This window comes from Papaver somniferum, chromosome 10 (genome assembly GCF_003573695.1).
Source record: "Papaver somniferum cultivar HN1 chromosome 10, ASM357369v1, whole genome shotgun sequence".
Taxonomy (NCBI): domain Eukaryota; kingdom Viridiplantae; phylum Streptophyta; class Magnoliopsida; order Ranunculales; family Papaveraceae; genus Papaver; species Papaver somniferum.
In genome coordinates, this window is record NC_039367.1 from 71892192 (window position 1) to 71912582 (window position 20391).

At 42.9% G+C, this 20391-nt stretch overlaps 1 protein-coding gene and 1 pseudogene across 1 annotated transcript; one reads left to right on the plus strand and one right to left on the minus strand.

Moving 5' to 3' along the window:
* Positions 1–17043, plus strand: part of LOC113319107 — a 32535-nt pseudogene extending 15492 nt beyond the window's left edge.
* A 709-nt stretch (positions 17044–17752) lies between these two features.
* Positions 17753–19623, minus strand: LOC113319728 (60S ribosomal protein L18-3). Its single transcript, XM_026567973.1, has 5 exons — positions 19531–19623; positions 19357–19446; positions 19130–19258; positions 18822–19004; positions 17753–18069 (listed from the first exon to the last, which is right to left on the minus strand). The coding sequence occupies exons 1-5, from the start codon at positions 19531–19533 to the stop codon at positions 17914–17916; spliced, it is 561 nt and encodes a 186-aa protein (XP_026423758.1). The 5' UTR covers positions 19534–19623; the 3' UTR covers positions 17753–17913.
* Between the last annotated feature and the right edge of the window lie 768 nt (positions 19624–20391).

A 20391-nucleotide genomic window follows, 5' to 3' on the forward strand; every position in this document is an offset into this window, starting at 1 on the left:
AACCTAGGTTGGGCATTCTCAGAAAAATTGGTTTTACAATATTGGTACAAACCAAATCTAGGTTGGGTGGAAGGCCATCAGATTGTGACTTGTAGAGATAGGCATCATTACTAATCACATCAAATCTCCTAAGTCTTCTACAAGTGTCACAACATGCTCACAATCATCAAACAGTTTAGCAAGTTCACACTCAGAATCATCAACATCATCAAAATTCATTCTCATGCATTGGCAAATCAGGAGAAATATCACAATGTGACCTAGGTAGAGAATCAGACACATCAAATATATTTTCATGCATATTAGTGTCTACAGAAGATTCAACTATTCCTATGTCATGTTCATCTTCACAGAATAATTGTACGAATCCCATGTCAATATCAAAATCATATGAATTACAATGAGTATTAGAAAAACAACATTCATGAAGGTCGAGGGCGAGAAGCCATATGTTTTTGAACCAACAGGTTCCACAATATTTTCATGTTCTTCTAACATATCATCATAATCATCATCATGGTAGCATGCATATTGGTCCTCATTAACAGTGGTGGTGTCGTTAGTCATTCATGTTCCTCTAAATTAGGTTCATATTCAACATCATTTACATGAATGGGACTAGACACTTCATTAGGGACAACATACATTTCCTCATGAATTTCCTCCTTTTGTAGGTGAAGCAAAATCTGATCTAAATATGCCTGAATTCGTGATGTAGATCTATCGAAGTTTTGCTCACTAAGTCTAAAGCTTCTGTGGTGGAGTCTAAATTCATGGGAGTACAAAATTCTTCATGTTCAAATTGTGGTGATGGTACATGTGTGCATGGTCATTAGGGTTACAAAAATTGATCGCAACCCTCAAAGGATTGATTATGGTCCCAATGACTACCATTCTCACAATTCATGGGCATTTCATACATTGGATTTTCTCTTGATGGCCTAAAATTATGCAAAATATGACAATGCTCAACAGGGTGGTCTAAACTACCACATGCGGGACATGCATAGATTTCAGGTTGCCTAAGAAAATTAGATGTGACAGATTCCTCATGTGATTGCATTTCTAAAGCTGCGATTCGAGCTTCTAATTGATCCATCAGAGATGATTGTGTGAGTGAGGCACTAGCAAAATGTTCATTTTCACGTTGCGAAAATGATGCATGTATGAATAGTCATTAGGGTTCATGTATTGCGGCTCGGGACTTTGAAAATGTCCATAATAATTCCTATACTATTGACATCATGGTCTGTGGGAGGTTCATAACGTGAAGTTTGTCCATACGCAAGTTCTCTAAGGGATTCGTTGTATTCCCCAACAGTAGAAAAAGATCTATACATGATTGGGCTCAAGCTCATAATTCAATCAATTTGGTTTTTAAGGGATTGGACTTTTTGGAAAAATTTGGTTTTGTTGGGAAAAATTTGGTTTTGGCGGGAGACATTTGGTTTTAATGGGAAAAAGAAAAATTTTGGTTTTTTAGGGAAAGATTTTGGAAAACTTTTTGGTTTTTATGGAGAATTTTGGTTTTGTCGGGATTAGAAGAAAAAATTGGTTGTTACTGTGGGAGCAAAATAAAATTTGGTTTCAAAATCTGGGAGCAAGTAAAATTTTTTTTTTTTTTTTTTTTTTTTTTTTAAATAATAAAAAGAAGAAAATAAAAATTTGGTTTTTGAAATGGGAGCAAGCCCACTGTGCAAGCCTCTAATGAAATGAAGGCTGCGGCCTACGAAAATCCAAGTTTTAATTTTGAAAGTTTAATTTGGCCCAGTTGGTTAAGGCCCGACGTTTGTTTTAAAACTTTGGTTTCGAGGTCCACTTTTGAGTGGAATACAAGTCCATCAGTTATAAGCTCAGCTGGGTTTAAACCCAGAGTCCAAAATACAAGTCCAATGAAAGAATTTAAACAAGCCCAAAAATAAATTATTACAAACCCAAAATAGATAAATAAAAAGCCCAAAAAATTGGGTTAATTATTACAAGCCCACAATTAAAAATTGGAAGCCCACAGGTTGGGTTCTCTCAATGGAATGGGTTTAGGCTTACCTTTTTAGCACAGCCCAGCTGCTCTGATATTGTTGCAAAAACCCAGTTGGGTTTTGGTTCTTTTCCTTGGTGGCGTCCCAGCAGAGGAAAAACAGGTTCAGAACAGCAGGTCCAACAGCAAATGAAGTGAAGCAGATGCAGATGCAAATGCTATGCAGTGAAATGCAAAAATAGCTAAGAAAAACACAGATAAAACACAGCACCAATCCCCGGCAGCGGCGCCAAAAACTTGGTAGGCCCGGAGATGTGTATAATTGAAGCGATAAAAACGGGGGCCTACAGTAATACCGCAAGTGCACGGTCGTCAGTTGTAGCTCGTGCAAGTACGGGTCGATCCACAGAGATCGGGTGTGTTTTGGAAGTGATTTAGCTAATTGGGTTCCTAGATTTGCTTTGGGCTTAGAAGCCTTTTGGCTTAAATTGGGCTTGAGTACTAATGGGTTTGTTCACAATAAAATGAACTGAGCTTGGGCTCAGTTGGTCTTTGAAATGCAAATGGGCTTAGGCCTTAAACTTAGGCTTTTGATTAAGCCTGAATTGGATTGGGCCTTAATAATGAACTTGGGCTTTGGTTTTGGTCTTCTGATGAGCCCAAGTTGTGCTCTGGGCTTTTGGTTTTAGAAACTGGGCTTGGTTACTGAGGACTGGGCCTTAGGCTTCACTGAAGTGAATTGGGCTCAGTTGGATTGGCCTTTGCTTGGCTGCAGGAGCAGCAAGTCTGCACAGCAGCTGCAGGAGAAGAAGTGGCAGCAGCTTGGCAGCAGGCTTGGCAGAGGCAAAGAAGCAGCAGGCACCAGTAGCAGCAGTAGGGCAGCTGCACAGCAGGTAGTAGCAGCAGCAGGAGCAAGAGCTGCACAGCAAGGCCAACAGCAACAGCAAAAGGAAAAGTGCTGCAGGGCAAGTGCAACAACAACAGCAGCACAAGGAGTGGTAAACAGTGGCTCTAGGCCAAATTGGAAGCAAACCAGAGAAGCAACAGAGTTGCAGGGCAGGGAAGAAACAACAAGGCAAAAGCAATGGAAGAACTAAACAGCAAAAACAAAACAAAAGCAAAACAAAACAAGAATGAACCAAGGCCTAAGACCAAGGGCAGGGTTGTGGTGAAGCTAACAGAACAAACATAGAAAAGAAATTGTGGATGGGAAGTGCAGGGAGATGGATGAGAGTTTCCTTTACCTAGCCAGTTCACCTAGGTTAAGTTCTTGTCAAATATCTAGTTAACCAACCTTACAGCCTTAGCTAACCCCTAGTATTGGCTGTCTGTTTAAGGCACAACCAATCACAGACTAACTAGGCAGTGGTTTACTAACTAATGTAGCTAATTAATTCCTTAGAGCCACCACTGACCCCTAGCATTAGTGGTCTTCTTACAGCACCACTAATCACAAATCAGTTGGGCACTTAGGAGTCTAACTAGCCTAAGCTATTTTAAGCTCAGCAAAAACCATCCTAATAGCTAACCATCATGGTTCAGTTGTTCTCTCACCCTAGTGGGGAATTAGAACATGTTGCAGTTAAGAGTCCTCATGGTTGTCAAGCATCAAAACTCAGAATAAGAACATGTGAGTTCAACAGGGGACTTACAGGATCATGTGTAGAAACAAAACACACAAACTAGTTAACACAAACATAACATGGATAATACAATCACACACAGAACACAAACAGGAGACAACATAACATAACAATTAACATTAACAGGACATGAACTGAAATTGAGCTTGTAAATTAAAAATTAACAGAACTTGAAAGTTCTGGATGCAGGCTAATCCAAACATGGTTTTTACAACACACCCACACTACATATTTATACCCACAGCACAATTAGGGTTCTACCCATTTTCACCCAAAAATCCCCAATATAACAGTACAATTAGGTTTACTGTTTATCTAATGTCATGGGTCTAATTGAGCCCATTCCCCTACTCTAATTCTCTCCTGGTACGGTTCCAACATGAATTAGGGTTTCTAGAAAAAACCCCCAAATTACAGAGAAATTAGGGCTTGAAATTAAACTCACCTAACATGTGATTTGACGAGTCTTCTCTCGACCCATTCTTCTCCTCAGTCTCCTGCTCCATTCCCATGCTTCAATTACGTCTTTCCAACTCGTCCTATTTTATTGATTTCTTCCCTAGGTTTTTAGAGAGAAATTAGGGGAGAAAACTATATAATAGGAGGCTAGAACAAAGGGGGTAATGATGGTGGAGGATAGGGGTGATGATGGTGGAGGTGTGGTGGTGAAGCGGCAGTGGCAGAGGTGGTGTTCTGGTGGTGGCAGGACATGGTGTCTCTGCAGAGGGGGTGAGGTCGATGGAGAGGAAGGAGGAGATGTTTGGTTGAGGTTAAATGATTCGGTTGCTAGGGTGTTAGGCGGGCGTATCGAGTTTGATGTTCTGCGAGCTGAGTCACTGGATGCGAAGCTGGTAGGTGGATCGGATGGTTCCCCCTGAAGAGGTTGGTAGCGACCGTCAGATTTTTTGATACAACGAAGTTAACGGCTCTAGATGGGGTTAGGTGTTGTAGTGTAAGGCGGAGATATCAAACGTTGATGAACAGCAAGGGGGCGACCGTTGGATTCAACTACCATCTAATCTGAAGGCTTGGAATTTCAGCGCTGTGGTGCTCGGCAGAGACATCAGATTTTGATGATCTATGAAGGAGCGACCGTCGGATGCTTCTGAGAACTGATCTGATGGCTGAGAACGGAGGCGCTTTTGTGTGTAGAAAATGAGGTTGTGCGCACCATTCTTCGCGGCTTCCTTGCGTGATTTCTCCCGGCTTTTCACTACTTTTCTGCTCTTTTCGCTCCGTGACTCATCCGAACTTTATTTATTACCTAAAAATGCAAAATTAAGTAAGAAAAATATTTATTCTTGAAAACAATGAAAATACAGAATATGGGATAAAATGTAGAATTAATGCACAAAAGATGAGTTAAAATGCCAACAAAAAGGGATAAATATATACAATATTTGGCACTCATCAGCTGCGCTTTTCCTTCTTTAGAAATTCAACTGTTCGGGGAAAAATAACTCTTTTTGTGGTGTTGGTTCAGGTGTCGAAGAAGAAAAAGATTAATCCGAAGCAGTCTTCTACCATTGTGATGGGTGAGGCTGAGGCTCATGAAGAAGTTACCAGTCCGGTGAACGAAGAGTTTGCTGAGGATGAGGAGATTACAGATGGGGAGGAACGTACTGATACTTCCCCTCTCAATATCGAAGAAGAGGTCCGTGCGGGTCATGATGGTGATGAAGGGAGAAACAACGCCGTGGTAGATGATGGCGGTGTTAATGGTGATATTTCTGTCCCTGCTGGTGATGCCGCGGATACTCTCCCCACCCTTTCTCAAGAGTTTTCTTTTGACCGGATGTATTCCACAGGGGAGTTCTTCGACGATGCCCTCGATTTTCCTGAGGACTTCTCTCTACTTTCCCCCAATGACGATTGGGATGTGCTCGGGGTTGCTGATAACGAAGACGCTGCTGTTCAGGATGGTGGCGTGGAGGAGCATGGTGCGCATGTTGGTGCCGACATTTGTGCTGAAGGGGCCGTATCAGAAAAGGGGAAGTCGGTGATTGATTCGCCTGCCGCGGATCTTCCTCATTCGCCGACATCTGAGGGTGAGGACGCCATAATGGATTGGCTCAAGAAAAAGGATCTGCTATTTGTCCCTCATCCCGCCCCGGTTATTACTAGTGAAAAGGATTCTGATGCGTATACCCGTCGTATAATGGAAATGTCTTCCAAGGCGCGGGTATCTGAGGCCTGGGGAAGAAATTTGAGTGTTCCCGAAGCTACCCTTGTGTCTGAGCCTTCTTCTTCCGTTGAGGATATGATGGCCATAGCCGACGGGTATCAATATGGCTTTCCTCAGCAGCGTGTCTTGGAGGTAAATTTTCGTACATATTTCTTCGTGACGATCGAATTATTCGGTAAAATGATGTTTGTCGTCTTGATGTGTAGATGATGAGGAGTGAGCATTGTAACCACGTGTTGTATCAGTTCTTCAAAGCGAAATCTCTGAAGCTCGAGGCTAAGCTTCGTCACAGAGAAAAGGAATTATCTGCCGCTGAGGTGGAAATTGAAGAGCTGAAGAAAAACCTCAAAGAGAAAGAAAAGCTGGGTGAAGCGGAGGCTGGTCTTCGTTCAGATCTTGCAGTCGTTCGCGCCGAGTTAGAACAAACTCGCGGCCAAGTTTCAGCTTTCACAGGTTTGGCTCTTTTTCCTCTTTTTCCCTCGCAATGTGTCATAATTCCTTCATTACTTAGGGTGTTCTGTCTGAGTCTCCCCACGCTATCTTCAGTGGGTGGCATCCCCGAGCTGATATGGCTCCGCAATGAAATGGCACGGTAGAAATCTCGTATCAAAGAGCTTGTTGAGAAAATTAAAAGCGAAGCCAAAAAGTGGGACGCTCAGGCTGAGGTATGGCGCGCAAGGCATGTTCAGATAGTTGATATGCAGAATCTGTATAAACATGACCGTGCTTTATTCAACGGTACACTGTTGTGGACACGTGAGAATTTGCGGGAATCCCATGAGCGTACTTCCTTGTTGGAGTCTAGGATACAACTTCTGGAAGAGGAATTACAAAAGGCTCGATCCCTCCCTTTTCCAGGAGTTAAGGATAGTGTGTTGTGTCTTGCCAGAGAAAGGGACAATGCCCGTGACGAAGCCGATGCTCTAAGCAAGGCCCTTGCCGCGTCCCGCGCTGAAGTAGCTCGTCAGGCTGAGTCTGAGAGAAATCTTGAAGTGTGTATGTACAGATTGAGCAAGGGGGTATCAGAGATAAACAAAGAGGTCGACCACCTTCGTCACATGGATTCGATGAAGCAGGTAGAATTAGATGCCAGTCAATTTACTCTCACCAACCTTCAACTAGATTATAAGAAATTATCCGCGGAATATGACCATCTTGATGAAGCGCGAGATGCGGTTGTTAATGAGTATGAAGAGGCTTCGGCTTGTGTCGAAGGTATAGCTCTATTTCATCGAGTGTGATTGTATCTTTACTGTGTTAACTCCCTTGTGGTGTCTTTTTCAGAGCTCGAGGGACAACTCCGCGTTGCAAATGAAAAGCTTAAAAAGGCTCAATCTTCCTTAACGCAACAGGAAGAACAGACTAATCATTTTAAGAGTTTGGCGGCGTCCCGCGAAGAGGCCGTTGGTGCAGCTTCTAAAGAAGTGAATCGTCTGTCTTCATTGTTATCCCAAGCCCAACATCGGACGATAGTTATTAAGCACAAGGCTCGACGTCAATTGGCTGAGGAGACAAACAAGATGCTGGAGAAGATTGAGCTTGGCCTTAAGACCGAGCATGGCCTTGTGAAAAGCTATCCACGTCGTCCAGTGCCTGCTTCCCTGCCTGGCTCTTCGAGACCCTCGTCTGGTGGGAGCGTCCCTTCAACTCTTCGGAACAATCCTGCTGATGTGGTGGCCTCTTCTAAGTAGAGACCGCAACATCGTTATCCTTCCGTTGAGATTCCTTGTAAATTTTTGGTGAAAAGAGAATATTTTTGGTGTGTATTCCTTGTAAATTTTGGATGTGTATATTTACAATCCATGGCCTTGTCGTTTTTTGTAACCAACCTTTATGAAATGGATCATTTTTTTGATATACCTGCAATAACAGTTTGTTGTTTTATTTTAGTCATTGTGATGAAAGACTCTAAAAATAAAATAGGATTTGAAGTGTTTGGGTGCGATCCCGAAGGGAGGTACCTTCGTGATCGGCTTGAGACCTGTCACCCCGCTGGCGAACCCTTGGCCAGAGGATTCCCAGACGGTGGGGGCCGAGGCAACGTTCTAGGATATGGGGTTAAAAAATTTACATACACCCATTCCGTCGACCCGTTGCCTTAAGATTGGTTGGGTATCTCTTTCTGCCGGGTGCCTTCCCCCTGGTCTTACACTCATGGACACTGACGGGGGAGCCCTGAGAGATTGTAGATTAACCACTTTCCCCAATATTGTCGATAGGTTTAGTTGATATATAGAAAGCTTGTTTGATTGATAGGTTGAGGCCTGCAATTCCTCGTCCAGAGATAGAAACATGTAGAGTGGTCACGCTCCCTTCTTCTTCGGGTACCCTTCACGCAGTTGCAAGGCTGCGTTGCCCCTATGGGAAGTATGGTTTGAGCCACTTAGCATTCCAAGGATGTCGGAGGACTTCGCCTTTCAGATTACGAAGGTAGTAGGAACCGCTTCCCGCAATATCGTGTATTATAAAAGGTCATCCCCACGTAGGTGCTAACTTTCCCCATCTCTTCTCTCGTTGATACTGTGGGAGTGTTCTCAACACATACTGCCCCTCTACAAAATTCCGAAGCTTTACCTTTTTGTTGTACTCCCTTGCAAGTCTTCGTTGGTAATTTTCCATCTTCTGCAATGCTGCTTCCCTTCTTTCTTCTAGGTCGTCCAATATCTCTAACATCATGTCTGTTGTGAGATTTTTCTCCCACGATTCGGTCTTTGTGGTTGGCATGAGTATCTCTGTAGGGATGACTGCTTCAGATCCATAAGTGAGAAGAAACGGGGATTCCCCAGTGGCAGATCTTCGCGTTGTCATGTATGCCCATAACACATTGTGTAACTGTTCGCACCACCGCCCCTTATGTTCGTATAATTGTTTTTTGAGGATAAGGGCGAGGGTCTTGTTGGTGGATTCCGCTTGTCCGTTGCTTTGAGGGTATATAGGGGTGGATTTGTTCTTCCTTATTTTGAAAGCATCGAAGAGCATGTCTATGTTTTTCCCTTGTAATTGCTTACCATTATCGGATACGATTTCTGCTGGTATGCCGAACCTGCAGATGATGTTCTGGAATATGAAAGTAAACACATCCACGTCTCTGATCCTAGCTAAGGCTTTAGCTTCCACCCATTTACTGAAGTAGTCCGTGGCTACTATCAAAAATCGTCTTTTCCCTGATCCTTCGATGAAAGGCCCGACGATATCTATGCCCCATTTTGCGAATGGCCACGGGCTATCTACAGAATTTAACATTGTTGCTGGCGCGTGTATCTTTTTGGCGAAACGCTGACATTCTTCGCATCGTCGGGACATTCTTGCGGCATCCTGTATCATCGTGGGCCAGTAATATCCTTGCGTTTTGGCTTTGTCGGCTAGTGATCTCATACCGCTATGATTCCCTGCGTCCCCATAATGGATGTCATTTAGAATTCGGTGCCCCTCTTTTCGAGATAAGCAACGTAGTAACGGTCCGAGGAAGGATTTCTTGTACAGGACCCCATCCCGAAGATCATATCTTCCTGCTTTGGAGAGTATTTTCCTAGCCTGTTTATGGTCCGCGGGTAAACTTCCCTTTTCGAGAAACGCATGGATCACCGTTCTCCAATCATCTTCGTTGCTGAAGTCTTCGTCTTGATTTGCTCTTGACAGGATATCTTCTTCGTCGAAATCGTTATGGATGTCCTCTCCTACCTGGTCTTCGGTATTTTCTTCCACTGTATCTTGATTGGTAGCGAAGGAGAATTGAGGTGTAATCGAAGGCTCGTATACCCTTGTTATTTTAATAGCTTCGATGCTTTCGTCCTTCAGCATGGATGATATATATGCCAGGGCATCTGCGTGCCTGAGATCCCTTCTGCATAAGTGCCGGAACTTGATGTTCGGAATTTGTGACGCCAATGTTTGGACCAAGGCCATGTAAGCTGAGAGGGTGTCATCGTACACGTTGTACTCGAGCCCTATTTGCCGTATGACAAGCTGTGAATCACTTGTTAGTCTTACGTCGGCTACTCCCATCTCTATTATTATTCGGAGGGCATGTACGACTGCCTCGTATTCGACGATGTTGTTGGTATGCTCTTTGAATTCTAACCTGAGTGCCTGTACAATCCTTTCTCCGGTTGGGGTGGTGATGACAATGCCTATTCCTGCTCCTTCCTTATTTTTGGAACCGTCGACGAAGACTTCCCATTGTCTTTGACTCGAGGGTTCGAGGATATCCATTGGATCCTTGCTTTCTTCCTCGGCTTCTGGTATTCCCTTAATCTCATCGTCGTTGTCCAGGGGAAGGTCTGCTAAGAAATCCGCCAAAACTTGGGATTTTCGAGAATGTTGAATTTCATGAATGATGTTGAATTGGTCCAGGTGGGTGTTCCACTTGGCTATTCTGCCCACTTTTCCCGCTTTTGAGGACTGCTTCCAGTGGTGCTTTGCATGGGACCCGGACGAAGTGAGTTAGGAAGTAGGTTCTCAGCTTTTGAGTAGCCCATACCAATGCTAGGATAAGCTGTTCGATCTTTGTGTAGTTCCTTTCCGCAGAATTGAGGGTCTTACTGACGTAATAGATAGGTTGTTCTATCTTCGTATTGGTTTTGACCAACACTGCGCTGACTGCGTCTTCGGTTGCTGCTATGTATAATGCCAAAACCTCATCAGGATCCGGCTTCTGCAGGATCGGAATCGAAGCTAGGTGTTCTTTGATTTTTTGGAAGGCTTCTTCGCATTCTGCGGTCCATTCAAACTTGCTCCCTTTTTTGAGAATATTGAAGAAATGTCTGCATTTGTCCGAAGATCGGGCAATAAATCTGCCCAAGGCTGCTATGGACCCATTGAGCTTCTGAACTTCTTTTAAATTCTTTGGGGATGGCATTTCTACTATGGCCTGAATCTTCACTGGGTCTACCTCGATGCCCCTTTTTGTTACCAAATACCCGAGGAATTTCCCTGAGGTGACACCGAAAGTACATTTCTCTGGATTTACTTTCATGCGGTGTTTCCTCATTGCTTCGAAGATGTCTCTCAGATCCTTGTGGTGATCTTTGCGCAGCTTGCTTTTGACGAGCATATCGTCAACGTAGACTTCTAAGGTGCTTCCAATCCATGGCCTGAAAATAGCATCGACCATTCTTTGGTATGTTGCCCCTGCGTTTCGAAGTCCGAAAGGCATTCTAGTGTAGCAATAAAGACCATGTGGTGTGTAGAACGCTGTGTGTGGCTGATCCTCTTCTGCCAGGGCCACTTGGTTGTAGCCAGAATGTCCATCCATGAATGACAGTTCTTCATATCCTTCTACTCTTCTTCTACCAGCTGGTCTATGCTTGGCAATGGATAGCTATCCTTTGGACATGCTTTGTTGAGGTTAGTGAAATCGATGCATATCCTAACCCCCCCCATTTTTCTTAGGAACGACGACCATATTGGAGATCCACGTAGGGTACTTGACCTCCTTGATTAAACCTGCGTCTAGTAGTTTTCGAAGTTCTTTTTCCACTGCCTTATGATATTCCGGCGCGACTTTTCTTATTTTCTGTCTGAAAGGTGGCGTGCCTGGTTTGATGCGCAGCTCATGTTGGATTATTTTTGGGTCAATCCCAGGCATATCTCCTAATTTCGTATTCTTTAAGTAACTTGGTCAGGGAATCTTCTCTCTTTTCGTCCATTATGGTCCCTACTTTGATTATCTTCGGGTTTTCCTCCGTTCCTATGTTGATTTCTTTTACGGGCTCTACTGGTGTGAAAACCGGCTTCGGATCCCCGAGGACTGGGGCGTTCTTTAATTGCTACTTGGTATGTTTCTGTCCAGCGTTGGATGCTGAAGTACTTGTCTTTGTGTTCCGGACATTATCATCTTTGGTCAAATCCCTTCCAGTAGTTTCCTTGAGGAACTGGTCTATGGCCTTTTCTTTCGCAGCTTCTTTATTTTTAAGTCTTCGGGTTTTGTGTTGCTTTTCTTGTTCGTTGTTGATGCGATCCTGAGTGGCTTGGCACTCTCTTGCAGAGACCCGATCTCCCTTGATTTCCATTACTCCCTCAGGTGTAGGGAATCTGAGATATTGGTAGTACGTTGCCGCCACCCCCTTGAGTTTATGTAACCATTTTCGTCCAATGATGGCATTGTAGGGGGACGGGGCGTCCACTACGCTGAACCGTGTTTCTACTTTCATGGGTCCAGCGTCAACCTGCAACACGATGTCTCCCAAGGGCTTCGTGGGTGCTCCATTAAATCCGTAGATGGTGTAATAAGAGGTCATTAGCTGTTCTTCATGGAGCTTCATTCGTTTGAATGCATCGTAGAATAGAACGTTCACTGAGCTCCCCCCGTCTATGAGGATCTTTTTAAGGTTACATCCAGCCACGGGTAGTGTGAGGACCAAGGGGTCGTTATGGTCTTCCATATCTTCGTCGATATCTTCAGCATCGAAGATATATAGGTGAGTCCATCCACTCTTCATGTTCGTCCACCTCTATCCCATCGATCTTATACAATTCGCATCGGTCCTCGAACTGCTTCCGTAACCTCTTTCCTATCTGTGCTGTAAGTGAGGGCCCTGCGGTTTCAGAACATGAGATGGTGTTGATTGTGCGGTTCCCTTCTGGAAGTTGGACTGGCTTGGTTCGTTTAGATCTATCCTCTGCGACATCCTTTCGTATGTAATGTTTGAGCTCGCCCGCATCAATCAATTTCTGGATCATTATTTTGAGGTTTTTACATTTTCGGTCTGGTGCCCGTTGAAACAGTGGTATTCACAGTAATCTTTGGATTTCTCGGTTCTTGGGGGTTGTTTTCCCTTAGACCATGGCCATTCCAGATTTTCCCTTCCTTTGACCTCTCGCAGGATCCGAGCATAGCTAGCATTGAGCTTTGTGTAAACTTGATCTTCGAACTTCCGATCGTCTTTTCGCCTTTCGTCCCTTCGTTCTTTTATCTTCGTGGGGTCGTTCCACCGAGCAATTCCTTTTGGTTCCAGTGGTTTGTTCTGCGGAATTTGTACGGTGAGTTCTCTGTGGGTACGCCCTCGGGTTTTCACGCTGGATTTCTTCAAGACGAGCGTGTTTTTCAATAATTATTCGAAGATCCCCCTCTGTCTTGGGCACGCTTCCATGAATCTCAACAAAGAGTGGACTCATTCGGTCTAATCCCCACTTGTAGCAGTTGATACTTACCACCGGGTCCACACTTCCTATGGCTTGGCAGACCTTGTGCCATCTGTTGGTGTATTCCCTCGTGGTTTCCTTATAGCCGATTGCCAGTGAAAAGCTTATCCATTCCAGTATTAACAGCCTTGTTGTACATGTAAGTTCTTAAGAACTTTTCTGCGAGTTGGTCGTAGGAGTGGATGGAGTTTGGCGGCAGATTATCAAACCAAGACAATGCCGATCCCTTCAGACTCGATGGGAAGTATCTACAGAGTACTGCGTCGTTCTGGCTCCATCTAGCCAGTACACGGTTATAATACCGAATGTGTGCAGCGGGATCGCTGGATCCGTCATAGCATTCGAATGTCGGGACAGGGCATTTGAGTGGAATAGGTGTGTTGGCCAGGCGATGAGTTAAGGGTGTGGAGTTAGCCTCTCTCATGACTTCTTCCAACCTTCCTCCGCCTTGTCTACTTTTTAATTGCCTGATCTCTGCCATCATTTCATCACGCAGCTCTTCCATCGCGCGGTGGTGCCCTACATTCCTCTGCTCGTGATAGCTTGACTCTCCATCGTTATAATCTGGGTCGGATGCGCTACTTCCTCTGGCCGCGTTTCCATTGGCCGCTACGATGACTCTTCGGTCTCGGTTTGGTTCGGGTGCCTTTGAATTTGCTTCATCGAGTTGTTGGCTCGTCTTTGTGCTTAAGGCAATCCGGTCTTTTAAATCCTGGTTTTCTCTGGCCAACAAAGCCACAGCATCCGTAAACCTTTTGGCTTTTCTTCAATTCTTCAAGTTCGGCCATCAATCGGTCTGATTGGTTCGACCCTTGATTGGGAGTCCCAGCTCGTGCTATTACGGCCACCGTGCCTTCTTCTATGGTTTGTACTAAAGGCGGGGGAGGTTCAGCTTCGATTGTTGGCATTCCCAGATCGGGCGGAGTGCCCATCTGCGGTGTTAGAGCCACCTGCACAGTTTGATTCAGCTCATTGGTTGATGGCATTCCGAAGGTTGGCGGGTGCGCGGGTTGGTACGTTCTGGATTCATCCACCCTTTCTTTTGGTTGGTGAAATTGATTCGTAGCAAGAGTTTTCACGGCTTCCGTAGTCTTCGGGACTGCCGCTGTCGTATTATATTTTGTCGCGCTGCTCTGAGGGCCGCGGCTGCAACGGAATTAGCATTCATAGGCGAAGTGATTTCCGCAGTGTCCTGTCTCTGACTGGTCATTTTGGCTTTGTCTCCTTTCTGCTCTCCGGGTGATGACCGGGGTTGTCCTCGGTGCTTCCTTCGACGTGGCTCTGGATTTTCCTACTTCTTGCATCTTTCTGCACAAGGGAATTTCAAACAGCGGGAAACAGAAATGTCCGTGCGGATCGGGTTTTTGCGAAAATTCCTAATTCCACGACAGGGAGAAACTGCCCGAGGGCCACAGAGAACTCTTAGGGTAGCCCATTTGATTCAAACATGAGTTAAAGTATATGGATTAAATTCTTATTAAAAGTGCGGATTCATTGAAAGTATGAGGAAACGCGAGAAAACCCCTTTTAAAACTGCACGTAAATCCTTTGAAAACTTACGAAAACCCAACGGAAAGATAGGTCCGTACGAGATCTAGAAAAATGTAGATCCGTGGATCTAAGTAATAAATCTTTTAACCAGTAAACGACGATACTGTCGGTAGTACCGAAGACAACGGGTGCGTTTTTGAACATGGCAAAGTTAATAAAAGATAAATACTGTTAAAGATAATGAAGCAGAGCAATCTTACGCTAATTTAATTATGAAATCACAGGATAAGATAAATCTTTTACCGGGACGAAGTCCCTGTTTCTAGCGCCAAATTGTGAACACGTAAATCACGTAGGCATCTATATGTTCACAAACAATATTCAAACTCTAGGTACCAACTCGTGCTGATAATACAATGGCATTGATTCCTTGGCTCAAAACCTTCGGGTTTATCATAGCCTCATCTAAGAATACTGCGAGTGGCGTTTACGCAAGGGGAGATAAAGAAAACGAAGCATAAAAGTAAAACTCATGAAGCGTTAGACAAAAATAAAGTGCTGAAGTGTAAATGAGACCGGGATTTACGTGGTTCAGCACTAAGGCCTACATCCACGGGGTTGTTGTTTCACTATGTACTTGATGGTTACAAAGATAGTCGAGTGACTTTGTAGTTTACATAGGTCTATCTATTGTAAAGGACTAACTTACACTTACAATCTTTTCTCTCTCTCCTTCCCCAGTTTTTCGATCCCATTACTCTTGGTGGAGAGGGGGTATTTATAGGGTTAGAGTGTGGGACCCATCTCTGAAGGCCGTTGGAACCTTATCTTCTTGTGTTTTGTGTCCATCACGCATGGGTCTTCGTTCGTAACTTCATCACGCAGAGTCATCCTCGTTCGTTCCACGGGTTGATCGATACGTATGCTGCTCAGAGTGTTTAATGCGGGTAGTTGAGGCGCCTGCTCGTGTCAGGCAAGTGTTCTCTGCCTCTGTCGCGTCCATGTCAGTACATCTTCTCTCCATCGTTGATCTTGGCTTCTTTTGGGGATGATATAAAGTAACTCTTTGGGAGTTATTTGGTGCTTCGCAGTACAGCGTGTTACCGGAACATCCTTTAACTTCTGCCCTTAGATTTGTTCGGGCAAAGATCCAACGTCGGCGGGATGGGCATCTTGGCTGTGGGCACATGTCATCATGCTTTGATGACTTTGTCCGCATGCTCTCCACGTATGTTCCTATATACACGTGTTTGATGATGAAATATGTGCACACAGTGCAAAACTCATGCTGCTGTTGTTATTTGGGATCAGAGAAATGGGTTTTGGCTAATGTTTTTGATTTTCGATTTTTAGGTGTTTGTTGTTGGACATGATTGGGGAGCTTTGATTGCATGGTATTTTTGTTTGTTAAGACCAGACAGAGTTAAAGCTTTAGTGAATACCAGTGTTGCTTTTCCAAGAAGAGCAGCAAACAAACCAACTGAGAGATTAAGAGCTGCTTTTGGGGATGACTACTATATATGCAGATTTCAGGTATCGTCTTCTTTCTTCTTTTCAAAATTGTGTGTGTAATCCCAAGAGATTTGCTACTTGGGGGTGTCACTTAATTGGCCTGTTTGATTGTTGTCATTTTTTACCGAGCATTGCTTGATGAATGTGTTGAAATCTAGATTTTCAATCCTGAAGGACCTATACTGATTGCATGATACAACTTACTGCTAGTTCATACCGGTGTGAACTTAAGAGCATGTCTTTAGTCAACAATGGAGTTTATGAATACTCTGCAAGCATCACTGGAATTGTGGTATTTCAAGAAGATCCTATATTTAATTTTCTTCCTAATTTGAATCCTGTGAATTCCATACACGACAAACTTATAGTGCTTAATGGTGTTTTCAGGAACCTGGAGTTGCAGAAGCAGAATTTGCTCGTTCCACCACAGCGAATCTAATTACGAAATTTTTCGCCATGCGCACCCCAGGACCACTATGTGTACCTAAAGAGATTGGGTTTGGAGGTTCACCAAATAAACCAGCTACCTTGCCATCTTGGTTGACAGAAGAAGATGTCGCTTACTATGCCAGCAAATTCGACCTTAAAGGCTTCACAGGAGGATTGAATTACTACCGCGCTCTGGATTTGTACGCATAATTTCAGTGTGTTTGTGGATTCATTTCCGCGCTCAAATAGACCCATATTCAAGAACTTACAGTTTTCTTTTGTGCAGGAGCTGGGAGCTAACTGCACCATGGTGTAATGCAGAAGTGAAAGTGCCAGTGAAATTCATCGTTGGGAATGAAGACGTGACCTATACAACACCAGGGGCAAAGGAATACATACATGGTGGCGAGTTCAAGAAAGATGTTCTTTTCTTGCAGGAAGTAGTTGTACTTGAAGGAGTTGCTCGTTTCTTGAACCAGGAAATACCAGATGAAGTTAATGAGCACATTTATAATTTCATCCAGAAGTTCTAATATGTTAAGTTTTGGTTTTTCTTTCCTTCATGGTGTTCCACTCCAGTAAATCTACTTAAATTCAGCTTCTGAATAGAACTATGTACTTGCATAGAGTGAATCTATATATAAATAACTACTTACGTCAACTAGCCGTCTCCTCGAATCTTTTTGCCTCTTATGACCGGCCCAAGCAACAAAGGCCATTCAGTAAACATAACATTTGGGACAATGTCTGAATCATTTCATCTTAAAGAAAAGGGGTGAGCTTGATCAGCTAAACCTCCTTTGCAAGGGTATCTATGATGACAACCTACAAAACTGCACGAGGTTTGCAGCGGCATCTCACCCTCTTCCTTTGCAGCTGGAGGAAGATCCACCCTCAACCATTTTCCAGAATCGGCATCACAAAATGGTGGGGGAAACTTGCTGGAGGAAGATCCACCCTCCCCAAGAATTGGGGAGGCCTACAAGTCCCGGAACCCCAAATCAACCATTTTCCAGAATCAGCATCACAAAATGGTGGGGGAAAACTTGCTACGTTGGTTGATTGCTCGTGCAGGACAGGATAAACAATAGGAGAATTCATTATTTGAAATAGAGGGCAGAAAGGAACAACAAAAGATCCATCCTTACTGCAAGACGTGTTCTTACTCACAAGAGTGAAAATCTTGCATCACATAACTTGGTGGGCAAAATCAGCAAAGCTTCAGCTGCAGGCTGCAAACACATTTCCTAACAGCTAGCGGATATTGATCTATCTCAGGCATTATGCTTTCAAGTAAGACCAAACTAAAGTAAATTGATTTTAAGGAATAATTGACAAAACCTATGATTCATACCAGGAAAAGCACGATCATCACAAATATATGGAGAACCAAAACTATGATCTCAACTTGAATATCTTCAATAATTCTTGTCTAACAAAATTTGAAAAACAAACAGGCAAATTTAGTTTGATCCTTACTCAGTTGAAACACTTTTAAGTTTAACTCAACAAAAGACACAGCAAAATATAACTTAAACTCTGAATCCCCTACTGTTTCTCTTTCCTCTAGCCTTCTCGAACTTCCTTCCCTTTGATCGCACGTATGGCTTACTGTGACTGTGTGGAACACCAGGTGCTCCGAAGTGCTTCACAGCTTCACGTGAATTCTTAGGACCTCTAAGAAGAACCTGTAATTAAACCAAAATTAATTGACACATCAGTACAGACATAGCTAACAGAACCACAGGGGGAAAAGAACTTAACGGATACATTACAACTAATCTTAGACAGTTTATTGTGTTACAAAAATGCAGAAGGCCATCACATGTAGTTGGTTTTTTGGCTTCCTACAAGATCATCTTCTTAGGTTTGCACAAAACTCAGAAACTACAGTTAACTATAACCTATTGGAAAAACAGGAAACAGTTCTTCAAACAATCACAATGATGCCTTTACATGAAAGAAGCTAGGATGAGATGACCTCATAAACTAATGACGGGGTTCTTTGTGTTGATCATAAATACAAAACTAGCATAACTTCAGGTGAACCAATCAACTATGATGCAGACTAGTCACAAAATGAGGACAACAAATATAACAGTTCCCGCTCAAATAGTCTCTTGGTAACTGTCCTATGATAATTATGCCAACTTAAATAACAGATGGTTTACAGATCAAGCTCAAAAAACTGTAGCTGTATTTCCAATTGACATGATTGGTCTTTGTTGACAGTCGACACCATTCAATATGAATGGAAACGAAGCACAAACATCTATTTAAGCAAATATATTAAGCAATATTCATTCAACAATAAAAAGTCACAATTAATCTGCACACAATCACAGCTCACTTACACACTCTTTATCCATATACATCACAGGAGCACATACACAATGAGATGTAACTTCCACATGGAAATCAGGGTTTTTTAAGGACGTACCGTGTTCTGTCCAAGAGGAGCTCTTAGAGCAAGCTGATCAAAGGTCAAGCACTCTCCACCAGCTTTCTCAATTCTAGCTCTTGTTGTCTCTGTAAACCTCAAAGCAGCTACCTTCATTTTTGGTACTTCATAAGTCCTAACATCATCAGTAACTGTACCAACAAGGACAGCAATCTTTTCATCCTACAAAAACCAAATCAAACCCACAACAACAACAACAAATCAATATTACACCTCATTCTCTATGCTCAATACTTGTTGTGTCAAAATCACAAACAGAAGGTTCCAATAAAGAAAGAGAAACAAACCTTTCCTTCCATAAACTTGATCAATCTAGAGAGAGATAATGGAGCTTTATTAACCTTGCTCATAAACAACCTCTTGAGGATCACAGCATTAAAATTGCTTCCAGTTCTTCGTACCAAAAATCGGTACAGCTAAATCCATTACAGAACCAAAAGACAACATTTAATGAGATTTCAAGCGAGAATATGAAAATTATAAGAACCGGAGAAATGGGTTTCTAGATTTATACCTTGACAAGAAGTTTCAAGTAGATATCATCGGATTTTGGTGCTGTCCTTTTGGTTTTCTTGCTTTTTCCTCCTGCAATTAAATCGATACCCTACAAAACAGAACACCGTCGAAATGATGTTAGCAGTGAAGACGCAGAGAGTAGAAGGGGGGAGTGGGGAGAGGGAGAAAGTACCATTTTCTTCTTCTGGTGGTGGTGCAAACTTAGGGTTTCGCCTCCTCCTTCCTCTTCTGCTTCACGCCGCTGTTTTGGATGAAAAGAATGAGAGAAGCATTGCATGCATCTTAAAAGGATGGGATTTTAGGGTTTTAAAGTGATCCGGTACTGCTAAGATGAATGACCCTCTGTACGACCTAATAACATCGGTGTCAATTTTTTTATTAGAATCAATCGTGACCGTTTATAACTGGGTGGAACTCCCTGGGATTTTATTAGTTCTGGAATGCTGGAATAGCTTTATCCTGGACCTAGATTGGAAATAGCTAGAGTTTTGGCCTGAAATTGCTACCCTAATTTGAATCTAAGTTTTATTTTCATACTATATCATTAAAAATTAAGTTAAAAACAACTGTTACATGTGGTTCAAAAGGATGGCCCATCATTTTGGAACGCAGTATATAATTAAAAATTAAGTTAAAAACAACATGGGAAATGAGAAAATCAAAACTAAAAAAGCTCTTAAATTTGTAGCAAGAACACCAAAAAGAATAAAGAAAAAATCTTTTGCAATACGAAATTTTCAATTGTAGATACTCAATGAATGCTTACGGAACGTGAACCATAGAAAAATATTGAAGATTCGAGAAAGTCCATATGTATTTTAAGTTTTGTCACTAATACTGACAAAGGAGGAAATTATTATAGCGAATGTTTGGTTGAACTTACATACCTTGGTATGTGAAGTATGTTGTCATATTTTAGGTACCAAATTATTTCTTGGTATTAATCTACTAGAAAATCTCACATATTTAACCAAGCTTTACTCTCTAGGTTGGCCTAGAGGATGTGGGACCTTGGGGACACTATATTAATAAT